Source organism: Hemitrygon akajei, chromosome 27 (genome assembly GCF_048418815.1).
Source record: "Hemitrygon akajei chromosome 27, sHemAka1.3, whole genome shotgun sequence".
Taxonomy (NCBI): domain Eukaryota; kingdom Metazoa; phylum Chordata; class Chondrichthyes; order Myliobatiformes; family Dasyatidae; genus Hemitrygon; species Hemitrygon akajei.
The window spans coordinates 49,125,852-49,147,789 of record NC_133150.1 but is presented as its reverse complement, the minus strand read 5'-3'; the positions used below and the strand labels follow the sequence as shown (position 1 = coordinate 49,147,789).

General features: G+C 43.8%; 1 protein-coding gene and 1 long non-coding RNA gene across 5 annotated transcripts in view; one reads left to right on the top strand and one right to left on the bottom strand.

The window, feature by feature from the left end:
* Nucleotides 1-7,601: 7,601 nt before the first annotated feature.
* LOC140717384 (uncharacterized) lies at nucleotides 7,602-8,975 on the top strand. Its single transcript, XR_012096526.1, has 2 exons — nucleotides 7,602-8,042; nucleotides 8,590-8,975. It is a non-coding gene; the product is annotated as an uncharacterized lncRNA (long non-coding RNA).
* Nucleotides 8,976-9,246: 271 nt separating this feature from the next.
* LOC140717381 (C4b-binding protein alpha chain-like) overlaps nucleotides 9,247-21,938 on the bottom strand; it is a 58,919-nt gene continuing 46,227 nt past the window's right edge. The window contains exons 13-15 of one of the 4 annotated variants that reach the window (XM_073030909.1): nucleotides 17,571-17,628; nucleotides 13,046-13,152; nucleotides 9,247-10,194 (exon numbers count right to left, since the gene is read on the bottom strand). In XM_073030909.1, the coding sequence (XP_072887010.1) occupies nucleotides 13,128-13,152; nucleotides 17,571-17,628 (83 nt within the window). In that variant the 3' untranslated portion in view covers nucleotides 9,247-10,194; nucleotides 13,046-13,127. Of the gene's footprint in view, nucleotides 10,195-13,045; nucleotides 13,153-17,570; nucleotides 17,629-21,938 lie in introns of those variants that run through there. The other 3 variants (XM_073030910.1, XM_073030907.1, XM_073030908.1) reach the window with 3 other exon arrangements.

The window sequence follows — 21,938 nt, the reverse complement described above, 5'->3', positions numbered from 1 at the left end:
CGCGTCAGGCTATGGCGTAGGTTACGCGGCCTCGCCATATTTAAGGTGTTCATTTGACACAGAAGTATAAATCAGCCTAAGGCGTAGGTTACGCAGCTATGTTGTACTTACGGCGCTCACATCAGTATGCAGTGCTCATTGTACTGATTTCCTGCCCCTCGACCCGTTTCCACTCACACCAGGTGCGCTTCTGGTCCTCAACTCACATCAGTCCCGGAGCGCCCCCGATACCCCACCACCCACCCTGAACTATTAAGAATTAAATTGAGCCACTGAGCCAAATTGCTGCCAGACAGGGCGGCGCGCTGGGGGGGGGGGGGGGGAAGGGCATGAGAGAGGCTGGAACGAGTGAGGAAAGTCTGAGAATTCAGTGGAGACACGAAACAGACTACAGAGTGCAGGCGCTGGAATGTGGAGCCCATTTGCTGAATGAACCCAGTGGGGTGGTGTGTGTGTGTGTGTGTGGGGAGGGGTTACGAAATAGGTAGTCGACTTTTCCAGTCTTGAAATCAGAGGAGAGGGCTTGACCCAAAACAGAGAAGGAGAGCTTCTATCAATACTGTTGACATTGGTTTATTATTTTTATTAACAAAACAAGAATAAACTGCTCCATAACTTTTTATTCTTCACACATGTGATAATCCTGTTGTGCACTACCTCCCCTCATGTGGCACCCTAAGGTTTTTATTAAATACTACAGTAATTCAGGACTTCTTTCCCCAACCCGGCCCCTCCCTCTCTAGAAGATAGACCCTAAACCGACAGCGCGTACTCCAGCAGCCTGGAACGTGCTAGTTGGCAGCATTATTCCGCCGACATCTCAACGGCTTTCGGCCCGACCATAGAGCATCTTTCACCGGGTTGATGATCAGCCGGCAGCCCCGGATGTTTGTCTCCGTGGTCGTCCCGAGAACAGCACATAGATCAGAGAGTCCTCTGTTAGGTGGCAGCTCAGGGTGAAATGTGACACGGGGCCTTTCATCTTCCTCCATAGCTTCTTCCCAAACCCACCGTGCGTAAGGAGGTGAGTCACTGTCTCTCCCCCACTACAGGCATCCTTCAGACAGCGGGAGCAAGACCTGAAGGGGAATGCCTCTCTCACCGCCAACCAGGCTGGGTCCTGGTCCATAAACTTAAGCATGGTGACCCAGCTGACCCACTCCATCTCGGATCCCCAGATGAAAATGAAGACAGTTTGAATGATTCCCAAATTGGAGGACCAGGGAGTGGCCACACCTGCGCCAAGTACAGCCCTGAGAGTAGCTCACGCCAGATGACCAGGTTCTTTCCAGTTATCGAAAGGGAGCACCCTTGACACAGTCCCAATTTCTGCTTTACACTGCCAGTCCACTCCAGCCAATTTTTGTTGCATGCCTCAGCCCCTCTGAATCGGATCCCCAGCACCTTCACCTGATCGGACCTGCGGCGAAGGGGACTTCGGATTGGTCGGGCCAGTTATTGAACAGCATGGCCTCGCTCTTCGCGCGGTTGACCCTGGCCCCTGGCCCCTGATGCCAGCTCAAACTGGTAGCAGATGCTGATTAAACTGCGAACTGACCTCAGATCAGAGCAGAAGAAGGTGACGTCGTCCACGTACAGGGAGGTTTTCACGTGGTTCCCTCCACTGCCTGGCAGTGTCACCCCTCTTGTGCTCTCGTCCCTCCTGATGGCTTCGGCAAAGGATTCTATGCAGCACACAAACAAGACGGGAGAGGAAGCAGCCCTGCCTGACCCCAGATCTGATGGGGAAGCTATCTGTATCCTACCCGTTGACCTGGACTGCACTACAGATGTCTGTGTAGAGCAGTTGGATCCAATTCCTGATTCCTTCCACAGATCCCATTTTGGAGAGTATGTCCATCATGTGTGATATCCTGTCAAAGGTTTACTCCTGGTTCAAGCTGACCAAGCAGGTGTCCACCCCATCCCGTCCAAGGGTGATGGCGTCCCTCAGCGGCACAAGGCTGTCAAAGATCTTCCTGCCAGGTACAGCAAAGGTTTAATCACCTGACCCCGAACAGACTTGACCGTGTTGGCGATGGTGGCCAGGATCTTATAGTCCACACTCGAGTGAAATGGGTCTCCACTTCCTGATGACATCTCTTTTCCCCTTCTGCCTGGAGATGAGGGCATAGATGCCCCTCCTCATGGAGTCTATGCCAGCTAGAAGCATAGCATTGTACACTTGCAGCAGATCTGGGCCCATCCAATCCCACGGAGCCAAGTACAATTCAACTGGGAAGCCATAGCCATGACAGGAGTTTTACCTGAGTCAAAGGAAAGGATGGAGACAGTCAGCTCGTCCAGGGTCAGTGACTGGTCCAGACTCTCTTGCTGCCATCTAAAACCTGTGTGAGAGATGGCAGGAAGTTCTAGGACACTGTGGCCTTCCTGTCACACAGACTGGCATAGAAGGACCCACGGATCCTCATATGGCCTTCTTTGAGTATGCTACTGAGCTGTCCTCCTCCTCAAGTCTGTGGATCACAAAGCTCCCCTGTGAACCTTTCTGGTCTTCCTGTAGGTGACCACAGGCTCGCAGAAGGCAGCAGTCAGAGAAGGACACCAGCGTGACGTCGGTGGACATGCTCTGATAGGAAGAGGAATTCGATCCATGAGTGGTCTGGGCCACCTGATTGCGACCAGGTGGGTTGCAGCTGTGCTCCACCTTTGGTGGGGGGGTTGCCAGAGGCATCGTGCAGCGTGGCTATTCTCAGCATTTCCTTCAGGAATCTGGAGGTGCTATCCAGCCTGCTGTCAGTGCTGCCAGATCGACCAGCCGCATCAGTTGAAGTCTCTTGCCAAATGACTGGCTGGGACATTGCTGGAAGCGATGGGAGCTGATCAAGGACGGCCAGTCGCTCACTCCACGTGGCTGTGGTGTACATGTCGATTAGGTGGAGCGGACTGCTTCGGTACTTTACGTCTGCCATCATGAGGGGGTGATTGAGAAGATGCCTCCCTGCAGCAGAATCCCCAGGCAGGAAGTATTGCAATCATTGCTCCCCAACACACAGACAAAGGCTGGGGCCACCATCTCAACCGCCTTTGGTAGTTGCAGAGGTGTGATAGCTTGTACTCCTGTAAAGCACTGATGTGTCGCCCAGTTTGCTTAACACTATGCATATTTAAATTTGCCAGTTTTAAGACCATGATTTGCCCTTGAGTCACAATTCTTACCTGTCACTCAGCCTTGAGCCATCGTGCCCACAGCTTTAGTAAACCGGTGTGCCTTTGTGGGCTTGGGTACTGAAGATAATCCTCCCCCGGATGTTGGTGATGTGAGTGGTGGGAATATTGTTCACAGTTTCTTTCTCCTGCACTGGCTGAGTTACATTCTTCACCTCTCTCAGCTGGCAAGTGCCAGACGAGGTTCTGCTCCCAGACAACCGGAGTTGTGGGTTGGTGGCTCCTGTACTGTTCCCAGTCTCCCAGAGTTGGTGGCCAGAGGCTTCTGCGCTCCTTCCGGTTTCCCAGAGCTGGGCCGACTGGGCGTCATGCTGCTCGCAGCCTCCTGCATCTGTAGGGCGGTCAGTAGAATTCTTTTCCCATCCATCCACTGCATGCTTCCTCTACCTAAACCGGTTTCCTCCCTCGATGGGGGATAGGTTGCTGGTGGCTGTATGCTGCCCTGCCCTTTTCTTCAGCCCATTGTGTCTTGGCTGATGTCTTCAGCACCCGTCATTCTGCTTCACCCTGTGCCCTCCCCTCCTCCTCGTCTTTTGGAGGGGCCTGGGGATTTTGAGTGGGGATGTGGAGCTCAAGGTGGTTGGCCTTTGCTCAGTGCCAGGCTTCAGACCTGTGCAGGTCATTGCCTCTACGCATTGACGTTTGCCAGGGCTGTTTCGGTGCCAGCACCTCCTCTTGTGCCCATACGTAGGTGCCGGCACATTTTGGACAGGCTTTGTAGAGGGGGCCTGCCTTTCCACAAAGGTTGCAGTATTTACTTTCTGTGCAATCCTTTGCTTGCAGTTCTTGCAAATCACTGCACTGCATTGGGCCACAGCATGTCTTGACGTATTGCAGTTCCGGCATACCCTGGGTTTCCCAGTGTACACCATGTGCCCATGGTTCCCTCCAATGGCGAAGACTGAGGAAAGGTGGATGGTGGAGACAGTGGCATCCAGCCTTGACTTGACCTTGGCTTGTCACCTGCTTACCCAGATCCCAAATAAGTCCTTTATGTCCTTTGCCCTCAGCATAATGGGCAAGAATGGTGAGGAGGCCCACAATGGGCTCATGTGTGCACCATTATCACCCGCTCCTGGGTGGGGTTAGTGAAAAGGGGCTGTTCCTTCAGCAGTGACAGCGGTGCCTCGTTCTCCTCATAAAAATCTCGCAGGAGCTTCTGCTATCCTTTCACGTACTTGAAAGTTGCGTCAAAGAATCAGTTGAATTCCTGAATGTAGTAGATGTCTTCTGCCTTGAACTTGCAGGATTCAATTTCAAATGAAGCGGTGCCTATCGAACGGTCTTCCTTCACTGCCACCCTTAACAGCGTTTCGGATCTCAGGTCCTTCACCCAGTGTGCTGGTCAGAGGCCATTCTGGCCATGCGTCAATTGCTAGAAAGAGGTGTTAGATTGGTTACCCAATCAGTACGAGGATCCACCCCTACATCAGCAAATTATCCTCTCCTCAGCCTCCTGATCACAGTAGTCTGCAACAAAACTACACTTGATCTTAGCCTAAAGGCCAAGAAGCCATTTAATGTTGTCAAGTACAGAGAAAATCTCATCTTGCATGCTGTTCATACAGAACAGTAAGTTCAAGATGGGGTGGCATGGTTCCATAGTGGTTAGCACAACACTTTACTGTACCAGAAACCCCGGTTCAATTCCCACTGCTGCCTGTAATATTCTCCCTGTGACCATGTGAGTTTCCTCCGGGTGGTTGGTTTCCTCCCACAGTCCAAAGATGTACTGGATGGGAGGTTAATTGGTCACTGTAAATTGTCCTGTGATTTGACTAGGGTTAAATCTGGGATTGCTGGGCGGTGTGGCTTGAAGTGCGGAATTAGCCTTTCTGCACTATTTCAATAAATAAATAAATAATAAAAGATATGAATGTCCCTAATACCATAAAATGGACTCTTGACCTCACAATCCATCTCGTTATCATCTTGCAGCTTATTGTCTGCCCTTTTTCTTTAGCTGTTACAGAATAGTACATGCCCTTTAACCTATTCCAAGATCAGTATGACCCTTCCTTCCCGCAGACTTAGAACAATTTTCTGCAGCCTGATGCCATCTTGGTGACCAACTAGTTGATGAGTTCAAGGAAATCTTAAACCTTTCACTTCAGTGTTGTGTGGTACCCATGTGCTTCGAGCAGGCTTCAATCATACCAGAGCCCAAGAACAGCGTGGTTATCTGCCGAAATGACTTTTTCCCCCAGTTGCACTTACATCCACAGTGGAGAATTTTGAGAGGCTGGTAATGAAACAAATCAGCTCCCGTCCAAGTGACAACTTGAATCCGTTCCAGTTTACCTAGCAGAGCAACAGGTCCACAGCAGATACCATCTCATTGATTCTTCACACAATCCTGGAACATCTAAACGGCAAAGATGCATATATCAGGATGCTCTCTGTCAATTACAGCTCAGCATCTAATACTCCTTGTCCAATGGGATCCCAGATTTTGTCACTTTCAGACCCAAGTCAATTTGTATTGGCAAAAACATCTCCACCACAAACTCCATCAGCACAGGTGCACCACAGGTGTGTGCTTAGCCCACTGCTCCACTCACTTTACACTGATGACTGTGTGGCTAAGTACACCTCCAACACCATATTCAAGTTTGTTGGTGACACCACACTTGTGGGCCATATCAAAGGTGGTGTCATAACAACAACCTGTCACTTAATGTCAGCAAGGCCAAGGAACTGATTGTAGACTGCAGGGGAGGGAAAGCAGAGGTCCATGAGGTAGTCCTCATTGGAAGATCGGGGGTGGAGAAGATCAATAACTTTAAATTCCCGGGTGTAGCCACCTTAGAGGACCTATCCTGGACCCATCCTATAAATGTAATTGCAAAGAAAGCACAACAGTGCCTCTACTTCCTTAGGACTCTGCAGAGATTTGGTATGGCACCAAAAACTTTGACAAACTTCTATAGATGTGTAGTGGAGAGTGTATTGACTGGCTGCATTAAGGCTTGGTATGGGAACACCAAAGCCTTTGAGTGGAAAATCTACAAAGGATTCAGGCCAGTATATCATGGATAAATTCCTCCAAACCATTCAGCACATCTACATGAAATGCTGTTGAAAGCAGCATCCATCATCAAAGACCCTGACCCAAGCCATGCTCTTTTCTCGCTGCTGCCATCAAGTAGAAAGAACAAGTGCCTCAGGCTGAGACGGAGAGAGGGAGAGTGGGGTGGGAGGAGAGAGGGAGTGGGAAGGACAGGGACAAGCTGCATGGAAGCATCCTGCAGATCAGCTCATTTAGAAGATATGTATTTTGATTTCTGAACTGCTACTAGAGAGAACTGTTTCTAGTTTCGTATTACAGGTTTGCTAGTTTTAATAGTGTTCTCTTGTGCCCTTGAACATGTTGTCCTCTTATGTTTGTGAATACCCTAAGCTGAACCAAGAACACAGAACAATTTTTAAAATAATTTCTGTTACATATACTATATATAGCTTTATTGTAATATAGTAATTTTTATTTCACTGTACTGCAACTGCAATGTACAGGTACATCAGAGAAAATAAACCTGATACTGATTCAGCCGAACATGTACAGTTGCAAGCAAAAGTTTGTGAACCCTTTGCAGTTACCTGGTTTTCTGTATTAATTATTCATAAAATGTGATCTGATTGTCATCCAAGTCACAATAATAAACACAATCTGCCTAAACTAGTAACGCACAATTGCACTTTTTCTTGTCAATATTGAGTACTCCATTTAAACAATCACAGTCCAAGTTGAAAAAGTACGTGAACCTCTTGTGTAATACCTTCTAAAAAATACTACTTGGAGCTTGGTGTTCCAGTCAATGAAATGAAATTGGAGGTGTGGGTTGTAGAGGTGCCCTGCCCTATTGAAAAAGACACACAAAGTCAGATTACTGACAGAGCCTGCTCTTCTCCAGAAAGATCTGTTTATGTGCACCATGCCTTGATCCAAACAACTTTCAGAGTACATTAGAGGAATTATAGAGATGAGTGAAGCTGCAGAAGGCAGCAAAAGAATTTCTAAAGACCTGTGTGTTCATCATTCCACAGCAAGAGAAATTGTCAGCAAATGGAGAAAATTTAGTACTGTTGATATTCTCCCTAACAGTGGGCATCCAGCAAAGATCACACCAAGAGCACATCGAGCAATGCCGAAGGAGGTGAGAACGAACCCCAGGGTAACAAAAGACCTGCAGAAATCTCTAATACTTGCTAATATCTCTGTTCATGAGTCCACTATAAGAAAAAACAGTGAACAATGGTGTTGTACATCTCAAGTTTGCAAAAGACCACCTGGATGTTCCACAGTGCTTTTAGGACAATAAGACAAAAGTTGAACCATTTGGGAGAAATGCACACTGCTACACTTGCAGGGAAAAGGGCACTGCACACCAACACCAAAGCTTCATCCCAACTGTGAAGCACAGTGGAAGGTGATCATGGTTTGGGGCTGCTTTGCTGCCGCAGGGTCTGGACAGCTTGCAATCATTGAGGGAACAATGAATTCAAAATTGCATCAAGGCAGTTTTCTGAAGAATGTCAGCGTAGGAGTCTGTCAACTGAAGCTAAATAGAAGTTGGATGATACAAGACAATGATCTGAATCACGAGAGAAAATCAACAACAGGATGGTTTAAAAAAATAACTTCGTGTGTTGGAATGTCTAAGTCAGAGTCCAGACCTTACCCAAATGAGACGCTGTGGCACGACTTGAAGAGGACTGTTCATGCGAGGTATCCCAGAAATATTGATGAACTAAAACAGTTTTATATGGAGGAATAGTCTAAAATTCCTCCTCACCGTTGACAAACTCAGACCAACAGCTGCAGGAAACACTTGGTGGAGGTTATTGCTGCTCAGGTAAGTTCTATCAGTTATTAAGTTGGAGGGTTTACACACTTTTTGCAGCCTGGACTGTGAATGATTAAACAAGGTGTTCAATAAAGACATGAAAAGTACAATTGTTTGTGTGTTATTAGACTAGGCATATTGTGTTTGTCCATTATTGTGACTTATAAGATACAGTTTGATCTTCATCTTAAGTAATTAATGCAGAAAACCAGGCAATTACAAAAGGTTCACAAACCATATGCTGGTGGTTCTTTGGTTAGATTACTGACTCTGCTGGAGACCATGGCTCAAACCATCCATGGATACAGTGGAATGTGAATTCAATTCAATTCATGGTGCGGATTTAGTAAAAATTGGTCACAGTGGCACAGACCACAATTGCCCTTGAACCAATTAGCTTCAATAATATCCTTCAGGGATGAAGTATTTTATAGATCAGGTCAAGATGGCACCAGCAAATGATTCCTTGGGCAATGTCTTCCAGACAGCCAATCTCTCAATTATTGCACTTTTTCTACACCTTGTGCTTGTTCTTTTTGTCTTGTATGTGTTACAGAAACTGCTGGAGCCTGCGCCATGCAGTTTGGAATTCGATCAAGCAATCAGACACCGTTGAGCACAAGGAGAGCTGCCTTATGGAGAAGACCAGAGGCAGGTTCCCGAACAGGACCAGAACACGAGCTGAATTGTGGAAAAGACGTGGAGGCTTCGGAGAGGGTGCGGTAGAGATTTACCAGGATGCTGCCTGGTTTACAGGGCATGTACTATAAAGAGGCACACACAAAATGCTGGAAGAATTCAGCAGGTCAGGCAGCACTATGGAAGAGAGTGAACAGTCAACGTTTCAGGCTGAGACCCTTCTCCGAAGATGTCTTTTATGAGAAGATAAATATCACAGTTGTATCATACACACATACTTCGACAATAAAATGAACCTTTTTGAAGCATGCTGTCCATACCCAGCCTGACGAACGCAAGTCTCTAAATTCACCCTGTGTGGTTGCCCATTAGAGCCAATGAACTGCCATTGTAATCCCCTGAATTATAGCTAGACACCATCACACCTTCAACAGTGAAGGCCACCTCAGGTTTCTAGGACTTGGCCACAAGAACGAGATCCCAGTTAGAACAGTGACGACTGGTTTATTGTTCAAATGAACAGCCTGCAACAAAGGTAATCATTGGGCAGCATAAAAGATGGAAGAGAGAGAAATTAATTAGTGCAATGATTTTATTAACATGAGCAGTTGAGATAACAGCACTTGGAAACTATATTTAATGCTTGGACATTAGATCCAAAGCTGAACAGGCTTGTTTAGACAAAAACAAGTTAATCAACTTTCACTGTACTTTAAAAGTTAAACTGACAACTGGGTGGTAGTTTGAGATTCAGAACTTACTAAGTCTTTGACATTAGGTCTATTTTATAATATACATGACCTTGATAAGCACTGCAAAATAAACAAGCGAACACCATATCCCAAAGTGAAGAAGAGCAACAGGATGAGCCCTGCCCATCAAACACAAAAATGTTGTAACAACAGCGGATACAGGATGCATACTACATCTTTCTCACTATCATCTGTCCAGATGTTTAAAACAGGTTGTTGGAACAAACTGAGACCCTCTGAACAAGAATACTCTGGCACTGGTTTTGCTGATTTCAAAAGCACCCACAAATTGAAACATCAGATTTAAATATTAAATAGCACTCAAACAAAATTAACAGACTCAATAATTATCTTCACCTGGAATAATCTATATCAATTATGAATTTAGAAATAGCATGAAACAATCATACAACTTGGATCCTCTAGTAGATACTGGGATCAGCTACTCCTGAGCTTCCAAATGGGAGATGTTTTCAGGGTAATATAAATGTCTATATAATTCTTTACAATTGATCTTAAGTTACATAAACATTCCTTTGCAAGCATGAGAACACTTCCATTTAGTCTGCTACTTTCCAACTTCATTGAGCTGGCACATAATTTTGACTGAGTATTCTCATCCTTTTTTTTTAAAAACACCACTAAGGAAATGCAGGATTTGCTTAATCGAATGTCTATACGCGATACACTTGTTCAACACAGGAGAAGCTCCAGTTCCACAACTCTGCCATGATTAATCAAATTCAAAATAACAACTTCATAGTACCGATCTGTAGAAGGAAAGAAAAAAAAAAGTTGTGTAATGTAGTGTAGAAAGAGTTTAGTTAAGAAGTAGCTTTCAAAAGTCTAAGCGGAGCTCTGATAGGGATTTATAAGATTATGAGAGACAAAAATAGAGTAAACAGACAGCATCTTTTCCCCAGGGTTGAAATGTCTAATACCAGAAAGTATACATTTATGCCATGGACCCCAGGTTGTGAACCTCTGATTAGGAGGTGTGTGGGACAAGTTTCATTTAAAAACACACTGGTGAGTGCCTAGAATGTGCTACCTGTGATGGTGGTAGTGGCAGATACTTTTAAGAGACGTTTAGAAGGCACATGACTGAGAACAATGGAGGGATCTCGAAATAGTGCAGGCAGACGGGATTAATTTAGTTGACCACTGATTACTATTTAATCGGTTGACACAACATCGTGAGCCAAAGGGCCTGTTCCTGTGTACTGCCCTCAGTTCTAAGTCATAGAGTCACACTAATGGTAAAGCCAGAAAGTAATATCGCTCATTTTCCAGCAGGAAAGACATCTCTGCAAACCTAAATTATTTGAAATAAAAAGCAGAAATTCAACAATGACACTCCACAGTTGCAGTCTCAAGAGTTAAGTTTAATGTAATCTGTGAAATCCTGAGGATTTCATTCCTTAGGACACAAGAAAATGAGGGGTGAGTTATTAGAATTATGAGAGGCATAGAAGAGGTGGATGGCAAGTCTTTTCCCCACACATATAGTTACTGTCATTTACAGTTTTTTATCATGTATTGTAATTTCAGAATCAGGTTTATTATCAACAGCATGTGTTGTGAAATTTGTTAACTTAGCAGCAGCAGTTCAATGCAATACATAAGAAAGAAAATAAAATAAAATAATGATAATAATAAATAAATTAGAGTTATATATACATTGAACAGATCAAAAACTATGCAAAAACAGAAATAATATATTTAAAAAGTGATGTAGTGTTCAAGGGTTCAATATCCATCAAAGAATGAAAACATATGTTGGTGATATTAAACCTGACTATGATGGAGTGGCAAGTATTTTGTTTAAATACACACAATGGTAGGTGCTGAAACCCATGAGTGGGTTTCCATGAGTGGTGGTAGGAGCAGATACAATAGATACAATGTTTAAGAGGCATTTAGTCACATGAGCAGACAGGGAATGGAAGGATATGGGCCATGTGCAGGCAGATGGCATTAGATTAGTATCATGGTTGGCATAGCTATTGTTCCATCTTCTAAACTTCTTATTTAACTAATTATCCAGTTCATAACCACCTTATGTTGCCTGCGACTTGAGCCAGAGAAAGGCTACTTTGCTACTGAGTCTGTGCCAGAAAGGGCTTCCCAGTGTAAACCCACCTTCCAACACTGAGCTCACATCACTTCAGGATACACTTCCTCACATATATATCAAAGTCCTGTTTAGGTACGGCAGGTGCTTCTGCCCTATTACCCCTCCTGGTCACTACCACCCTTTCAATGAAACTGGTTTTCCTTCGTCTCCCCCTTTATGCTTGGCTGACTGGCCACTCTACTCTGACCCAATGTGATTTTGTGCACTTCAATCAAATATTCTCTCCATCTTCTTCATTCCAAGAAAATTAACCATAAGACAAGGGAAAATTAGATTATTCAGCCCATCGAGTCTACTCTGCCATGCGATCATGGCTGAATTATTATCCCCTCAATCCTATTCTCCTGCCTTTGACACCCTTATTAATCAAGAACCTATCAACCTCCTCTTAAAATATACCAAACAACTTAGGCTGCACTGCCATCTGAGGCAATGAATTCTACAGATTCACCACCTTCTTACTGAAGAATTTCCTCCTCATCTCTGCTCTAATGGGCTGTTCTTGTATTCTGAGGCTGCGCCTTTGGTCCTGAACTTCACCACTATAGGAAATATCCTCTCTTCAGGCTTTTCAATATTCGATCGCTATTCTTTTAAATATTCTTCTGGCCCAGCCCTATCAAATTCTCCTCATATGTAAACCCTTTCATTCCCAGGAACATTCTTGTGAACCACCTCTGGATTCTCTCCAATACTAGCACGCCCTTTCTTAGATAATGGACCCAGTGCTGATGGCAATACTCCAACTGTGGTCTGATCAATACCTTATAAAACCTCAGCATTACATCCTTGCTTTAATATACTAGTCCTCTCCAAAAGAATGCTAACACTGCATTTGCATTCCTCACCACAGTACCAATCTGCAAGTTAAACTTTAGGGAACCCTGCACAAGGACCCACCAGCCTATCCAAACGTTCAGAGAAGTTTTTCCAGTGGTGGCAATATTCTACTTTTCACAACCCCAAAGCAGGTTTTTTCAAAGGACCCAAGACCTCAGCACATCAGAATGTTTCCTGTGGCATTGGTCCTAGTGTACTATCCTCAACCTCTGGATTAAATTAGCTGCCGGGGAGGAAATCAGTATTTACCAAAGGAGAAGTAAGGCGCTCCTTCCTTGGGCAAGGTGTAGCACCTGCTTAGCCCCCGATCAATATCATGTGAAGCCATGGGAGGTTGTATGAGCAGCTGGTGTACATCACAAGCCCTGGTTCTGCATCCACTGACACCAGACAGACAGTCTCTGAAGAGTATTGATAATGACTGGGGTCACCTGTCTTGTAAATACACTACCCAGAAGAAGGCAATGATTTCTGAGAAAAAAATTTCCAAGAACAATCACAGTCAAAGACCACGAGCGACCAGTCACTACATAATGATGATAATGATCAGACTTCTAACTCTACACTAACTGACCTTCTTGAACAGGTACTTTTAAATGCTTAAACTTTTCCCCAAGCATTGCTGGAGATATAAAATTAAATACCTTTTTTAAAATTGAAGTCCATTACTTTGTCTCTTTAGCAGGTGCAAGGCGCTCCATCTGATTGGAAAGTGCCTCTCCGTTCTCAAGGTCTCTTGTTTCTCATCAGCCTAGAAAGAACACAAGAACCAAGGGAAATGAGAAATCCACCATTCAACTTTTCAAACATGCTCTGCCAAAAATGATATAGTGTTGTCCCAGTGTATATGATGAATAAACACTTCTCGGATTTCATCTCGTTGTCTGTTCCTCCTGATTGGTTTGTCTTTATCCAAACAGGTTTCCCCTGTCCCACCTTGTTTTCAATCAAATTACAGTCCTTACCTAGAGCGAGACCTTTGTTAAAATTCTTGTTCTCCAGTTTTATTCCACTTGCTTCCTTCACCAGGTGGTCCCAAAAGTCACCGTCGTGACACAATAGTTTTGTGCTGAAATCAATCCTACAGACATTGCGAATATAGTGTTCTGCTACCACCGATTTCTCTAGCTAACCCAAACAGATACACCTCCCAGTGCTCCTTAATATGGGTTTCCATCGTCTGGATGAAATACACTGCTCCACATTCACAGGAAATCCTATAAACACTCTGTCACTTGCACGCATTACTGCTGAACATTTGTCTCAATGATGTTTTCCTATATTGGGAGAGCCGAGGACCAGAGAGCACAGCCTTCAAATACAAGGACTCCTCATCTCTGTCTCTTTAGGACAGAGATGGAGGATTCTTTAGTCAGAGTGGTGAATCTGTGGAATTCATTGTCACAGGCACCTATAGAGGTGAAGTTATTGGTTAATATTTAAAATGGAGGCTGATAATTCCTCGATTAGTAAAATAGCATCAAAGGTTACAGGGAGAATGGGGTTGAGAGGGAAGATCATCAGCCATGATCAAGTGCAGAACAGACTAGATGGGCCGAATGGCTTTATTCTGCTCCTATGTCTTTGATCTTATGTTCCTTGATTCCGTTAATGGGCATTTCAAGCTAACTAAGCAGGTAGTGTCATGGAGCCCCACAGTACTTTGGCCCATCAAGTCCATGACCGCCTGTTTTCTACCTAGCTCCATCTACCTGCACCTGGACCACAGCCCTCCATGGCTCTCTCATCCATGTACTTACCCAACCTCCCTTAAATGTTGTAACTGAGTCTGCATCCATCATTTCCACTGGCAGCTCATTCCACACTCCCACTACTGAGTGAAGAATTTCCCCCTCAGGTTCCTCTTAAATATTCCACATTTCACCCTTAAACTATTACGTCTATTTCTCGTCTCACTCAACCTCAGCATTTACCTTAGTTCTACCCTTCATACTTTTTGTAAGCTTCTATTAAATCTCCCCTCATTCTCTTACAGTCCGAGAAATAAAGTCCTGCTAACCTATTCAGCCTTTCCCTATAACTCATGTCAAGTCCCAGCAATGTTCTTGTAAATTTTCTCTCAACTGCTTCAATCCTATTGACATTTTTCCTGTTTTTCTGAAACTGCACAAAATACTCTAAATTTGGCCTCACCAATATTTTATATAACATCAACATAACATCCCAACTTCTGCACTCAATACTTTATAAAGCCCAATGTGCCATAAAGTTCTCTTTATGGCCCTATGCAGCACTTTGAAGAAATTATGGATCTGTATTTCCAGATCCCCTGTCTTACTGCATACCTCAGTGTCCCACCATTCTCTGTGCAATGTCTATCCTGGTTTTTCCTCATCAGGTGGAACACCTCATACCTGCCCGCATTAAATGCCATCTGCCATCTTTCAGATCATTTTTCAAGCTGGTATAGATCCCACTGCAAGCTTTAATGACCTTCCTTCCTGTCCACTACACCCGCAAATGTGGAGTTATCGCAAATTTGCTAATTCAGTTTATCACATCATCTAAATAATTAACATAGATGATAAACAAGAGGACCTAGAACTGAATCCTGACATGTTGACTATCCCTAATCATGCCTTGTCTATTCATATACTTAGATATCCTGTCCCCTAGAATATTTTCCAATACTTTACCCACAACTGACGTCAGGCTCATGTATTGGTCTCTTAAAGAACATTAAGGTGGATAAGACCCCTCACATCTGATGGGATATATCCCAGGATATTGAGAAGGGCAAGAGATAAGATTGTTGGGGCCTTGACCAATATCCTCCTGTACTCTCCAGCCACTGGTGAGGTCCCAGAAGACTGGTAAGTTGCTAATGTTGTTTCATTATTCAAGAAATAGTTATGATCCTGAAAACTATAGACTCTCGTTAGCGGTAGGGAAGTTACTGGAGAGCATTTTTAGAGATAGGATTTGTGAGAATTTGGAAAACCATTAGGACAAGGTCTTGATAGGGTTTTTGAGGAGATAACAAGAGTGATTGATGAAGGTAGAATTGTGGATGCTATTTAAGTGGAGTTTGGTAAGGTGTTTGCACATTTTTACCAACAGACACATTTCTTTGACAACAAGGCTTAGGCTACTAAAATGTTCCATCTGGTCAATCTTGCTGTATGCTTCTGAAGCAATGCCTATAATAGGAGAACTCAAAAGACACTTAGAAGCAACAGAAATGTGGTTTCTTAGAAGAATGATGAAAATATCATATAAAGATAGGGTAACTAATGAGACAGTACTCCAACATGCCCATACGAAAAGATATTTAATTAGAACATTAAATGAGAGGAAACTTAAATTCCTGGGCCATGTTATCAGAAAGGGAGAAACAGAATGCTTTACATTACAAGGCCGTATGCCTGGGAAACGCAGAAGAGGAAGACAAAGAAGAAAATATATGGACACTGTGAAAGAACTAACAGATCTAAGTGTGCAAGATATCATTGAAGCTGCAAGGGATCGTTTGCTGTGGAGAGCCATGATCGCCCAAGCGTGTAATGCGCAAGGCACATGAAGAAGTTTGCACAAGGTCCCTTATGAGAGGCTCTTTCAGAATCAGAATATCACTGGCATATATTGTGAAATTTGTTGACTTTGCAGCAGAAATAAATAATAATAGTAAAAAACCATCAATTAAAGTGTGTATGTATGAATGTTCTTGGATATGAGCTGGATGAAAACACAGATGGGTATGTAAGTTTGCAAATGATTTGAAGATTGGTTGTGTGGACAGTGTAGAAGATTATCAAATGATATAGTGAGATATAGATCAGCTGTGGATATGGGCAGAGAAATAGCCGGAAAATGTAAAGTGTCTTCCCTTGGGAGATTAAATGTAAAGAATAGTTTACATTTAATAATGGCAAGGCCATTATTGAGGAGTAGAGGGATATTAAGTTCATAACTCCCTGAAAGTGGCTACACAGATTCATAGTGATGAGGAAAGCACACAGCAAGCTTGTTTTTATTAATCAAGGAATGGAATCAGGAAGTTATGTTGCAGCCTTATTGAACTCATAAGGCTGCATCCGGAGTATTGCATTCATTTCTGGTCGTCCCATTATAGATGTCGAGGCTTTGGAGAGGGTGCAAAAGAGGCTCACCAGGATGCAGCCTGGATTAGAGGGCATGTGCTATAAGGAGAGTTTGGATAAACTTTGCTTGTTTTCTCTGGAGCAGCATGGGTGAGGGGAGATCTCATAGAGCGTTATAAAAAGAAGCATAGATAGAAAAGATAAAACAGTATCTTTCAGTCAGAGTCAACAGCTGTAATACTAGAGGGCATACTTTTAAAGTGAGAAGGGACAAGGGGAAAGGACATGTTCAGGGGACAATTTTTTTTACTACCCAGATAGTCGGTACGGGCCTGGAATGGAGGTGAGGTGAATACGGTGGAGGCCATCAAGAGGCTCTAGATTGGCACATGAACATGCAGGAAAAGAAAGAACATGGACATTGTAGTAAACGGGAGGGTTTGTTCCTGTGCCCATGTTAGATGTAACCCAGGGCTATAGACTCAAAGGGAAGGTAATTCAGCAGGGAAAATGTTTAACCCAGAGAGTGGCAGATAACCCAAATGAAAGTCTTTACTCAAGAGGACTGCAGAGTCTCAATCTCCGAATATGCCCATGTCCATCATGAACAGTTTTGGATGTTAGGAGCCTCATTTCCTGCAGAAGATATTCTCCAACTACTCCTTTTTCAAATGGGGTCACTTTACACAAAGAGAGGGGAGTGGCTTGCACGCCCACAGTACAATTCACTGTCTAAGGACACTGAACATTGTAGCCAGGGTTGACTTTGGCCCTGTAGAGAATCAAGAGGGTGATGGCACTGAGCTTTAATATGTCAAATGATGGAAGAACACAAGGTTCCATCATAGCTTAAGGAAGTTAATCACATGTGCAAGATGTCCTGTTATACTGAGCAGTGTGCACAACAACGTGGGGACAATCACATCAATTTAAAGATTTTTCAAATGTCAAAACAGGTTCAGACTCCCAGATCCAATTCTCCTTTCTCAATGGAATTTTCAGCAGAAGATTGAATCATTAAAAAGAGTGGATTGTGGAGAAATTAGGGCATGAAATAGAATTCAGCATCTACAAAATAAATTGAAAATGAATATAAAACACTACTTACATTCTAGATATGTCATGTCTTTTCCATATTACTATCCCGATTATAGGAATAATAACTACTGTATAAAAGAAGATTAAACACAATGTTAGATTGGCACTATCAGTAAAGACTTGGACAAACAATTCAACTCTCACCTCAGTAGCTATGAGAGGTAAATTAGAGCTTCTGCCAAGTCTGACAACAAATCATAACTCTCCTTTCTCTTTGCTTGAAGGAGAACCACCGATTTCTCTTGTTAACCACATTAGCCAAAGTGCCTTGTCCATGAATCTTATTGCAATCGCTATACGACACAGAAACGGATCCTCAGCCCCACCTGTCTGTGCCGAACAAAGTGCCAACCTCAGCTAATCCCATTTGCCAAAGTGAGGCCCATAGCAATATAAACCTATCATGTATGCAGATGTTCAAAGGTAATTGTAGCTGCCTCAGTCAGGTATAATCCTCTAGCAGTTCAGCCCATACACCCACAGGCCTCTGTGTATAAAAGTTGCCTCTCGGGTCCCCTTGAAAACTTTCTCCTTTCATCATAAAGCTATGTCCTCTAGTTTTAGACTCGTCAATATAAATTGGGACCCTATCTACGTGCCTCTTGATTTTATAAATTTCTGCCCATCTTCTCCAGGGAAAACAGTCCCAGCCTATCCAGTGTCTCCTTATTACTGAACTTCTTCAGTTCATGGAACACACACTTGCAAATATTTCCTTCACCTTCTCTAGGTTAATCACATCTTTCCTATGGTAGGGCGACTAAAACTGCACACAATACTCCAGGTGTGATCTCACCAACATCCCCGTATAGCTGTAACATGATATCCCAGATCTTGTACATAATGCCTCTATCGATGAAGGCAAGAATGCCATATGCTCTCTTCCAATTATATCACAGGACTTTGCAGTTGTACTCCTCAAAATCCACAGCTCCCAAAAGTGGCAACGCAAGGGGACAGGGTGGTGAAGGCAGCATGTGGCATGCTTACCTTCAGCTGTTGAGTCATTTGAGTAGAAAAAAGGTCATGTTTCACCTGTCTAAAACTTACGGTTAGGCCATATTTTGAGTATAGAACAGAGAACAGGCCCTTTGGCCCACAATTTTGTGCTGAAACAAATAAATTAGTAATCTAACTAATCCCTACTGCATACACAATAACTATATACCACAATTTCTTCACATTCATGTGCTTACCTAAATTCCTAATGTGTCTGCCTCCACCACCACCAAAGGCAGCCAACAAAAATCTTGTGTAAAAGACTTGCCTCTCACATCTCCTTTAAAATTTACCCCTCTCGTCTTAAAAGTATGCCCTCTGGTATCAGGCGTTTCATCCCAGGGAAAAAGATACTGTCTACTCTGTCTATGCCTCTCATAACCTTATAAACCTCTATCTGATCTCCCCTTCAACCTCCACCACCTCAAACAAAACAGCCCAAGCTTGCCCAACCTCTCACTTCAGCTCAAACCTTCTAGTCCAAGCAGCATCCTGGTAAATCTCTTCTGCCCCCTCCTAAACCTCGACATCTTTCCTATAATCGGGTGTCCAGAACTGTATGCAATATTCCAGAGGCGGCCTAACTAGGTTTCCGAAGTTGCAAAATAACTTACTGACTTTTGAACTGAATGCCTCGACTAATAAAGGCAAGCATGTTCATGTGCTTTCTTAACCATCCTACCAACCTGCACAGCCACTCTCAGAGAGCTCTGAACTTGACAGGAGGTCCTGATGGAATACCTGGTAAGGCTCTGAAAACCTGTGCCAACCAAATGGCAGGAGGATTCAACCTCTGACTGCTAAGGGCGGAAGTTCCCACTTGCTTCAAAAAGGCAACTATTATACCAGTGCCGATGAAAAATAATGTGAGCTGCCTTAATGACTTACGCCCAGTAGCACTCACATCTGCAGTGATGAAATGCTTTGAGAGGCTGGTCATGATTAGACTGAACTCCTGCCTCAGCAAGGAGCTGGACGCATTGCAGTTTTCCTTTTGTCAAAATAGGTCAACGGCACGTGCAATCTAAATGACTCTTCACACAGCTTTAGACCACCTGGACAATGCAAACACCTATGTCAGGATTCTGTTCATTGACTTTTGCTCAGCATATAATACTATCATTCCCACAATCCTGATTGAGAAGTTAAAGAACCTGGGAGTTTGTACCTCCCTCTGCAATTGGATCCTCAACTTCCTAACTGGAAGACCACAATCTGTGCAGATTGGTGACAACATCTCCTCCTCACTGATGATCAACACTGGTGCACCTCAGGGGTGAATGCTTAGCCCACTGCTCTACTCTCTATATACCCATGACTGTGTGGCTAGGCATAGCTCAAATGCCATCTATAAATATGTTGATGATACATCCATTGTTGGGAGAATCTCAGGTGGTGACGACAGGGCGTACAGTGGAATGGGCCAACTAGTGGAATGGTGCCGCAGCAACAACCTGGCACTCAGTAAGACGAAAAAGTTGATTGTGGACTTCCAGAAGGGTAAGATGAAGAAACACATACCAATCCTCATAGAGGGATCAGAAGTGGAGAGAGTGAGCAGCTTCAAGTTCCTGGGCATCAAGATCTCTGAGGATCTAACCTGGTCCCAACATATGTAGTTATAAAGAAGGCAAGACAGCAGCTATACTTCATTGGGAGTGTGAAGAGATTTGGTACATCAACAAATACACTCAAAAATTTCTATAGATGTACTGTGGAGAACATTCTGACAGGCTGCATCACTGTCTGGTGGGGGGAGGGGGCTACTGCACAGGACCGAAAGAAGCTGCAGAAGGTTGGAAATTTAGTCAGCTCCTTCTTGGGTACAATGTACCCAGGACATCTTTAGGGAGCGGTTTGTCAGAAAGGCAGTGTCCATCGTTAAGTACCTCTAGCACAAAGGGCATGCCCTTTTCCCATTGTTACCATCAGGTAGAGGTACAAAAGCCTGAAGGAATAGCTTCTTCTCCTCCTCCATCTGATTCCTAAATGGACATTGAACCCGAAAACACCACCTCACTTTTTTTTAAGATATAGTATTTCTGATTTTTGCACAATTTTTAATCTATTCAATACACATACATTGTAAATGATTTACTTACTTATTTATTATTATTTTATTTTGTGCTTTTTTCTTTTATATTATGTATTGCATTGATTACTACAGCTAAGTTAACAAATTTCACATCACTTGCCGGTGATAATAAACCTGATTCTGATTCCTGAGATCCTCATATTATATAGGAATGTAAATTGTAACGTATAGACCCAGACAGACAGACAGACATACTTTATTGATCCCGAGGGAAATTGGGTTTCGTTACAGTCGCACCAACCAAGAATGGTGTAGAAATATAGCAATATAAAACCATAAATAATAATAAGTAAATTATGCCAGGACTTGCACACCCTACAATCCATTCCACCCCCCCCCCCCCCCCCATCGCCACATGACTGCAGTGCTTAGTGCAACATGTCTGGCAATTTCTCACCTGGGATATTAGACAGCAACTCCAAACCCGCCATCTCTGCCACTTAGCAGGACAAAGGCAGTGGTTTTGAGAGTTCCCCTCCCACACCCACTCCATCCTAACCAAGAAATATTATCACCAGTCCTTCTTCATGGCTGGGTTTCAGTCCCGGTATGCCCCCTCCCCAAGTGCAGTAAGTGGCAGCACTTCCACCACACAAATACCAGCAGGTCAGATGTCTGATTCAGTTTTATTTATCGGGCATAAATTGAAACGTACAGTGAAACATGTCACTTGTGTGAATAACCAACACACCCGAGGATGTGCTAAGGGTCGTCAATAAGAGGTGCCATACATTTCGACGTCAACAGATTACGCTAACAATGCTCAGCAGACGAACACAGAACACAGCAAGCAACAGTGAGCGACACCCTGTTCGTCACCACCCTCCGCATCTGCCATGCACATACACACACCTCTGACACAGGACAGGACATCTTCAGCCCCAGTATTCATGGGTGGACACTGGACCTGACCTTCAGCGGCATTCATGGATGGAAAATGAATACTGAACTTACCACTGAATCCCTCATCAGAATAAAATATTCTCATTTATCACCGGAGCCCTCGATCCAAAAATACTCTCGTTTACCACTCCCATGTCACTCCCCAATTGGTCGCTTACCTCTTCTCACCTGCCCTTCACCTCCCCCAGTGCTCCTTCTCCTTCCCTTCAACTCTCCTCTCCTATCAGATCCCTCCCTCTCCATCATTTTACCTTTCCCACTCACCTGGCTTTACCTGTCATCTTCTAGCATGCCTGCCTTCCACTCCTCCCTACCTTTTACTCTGGTATCTTCCTTTCCAGTCCTAATGAAGGGTCTTGGCTCAAAGTGTCCAACTATTTA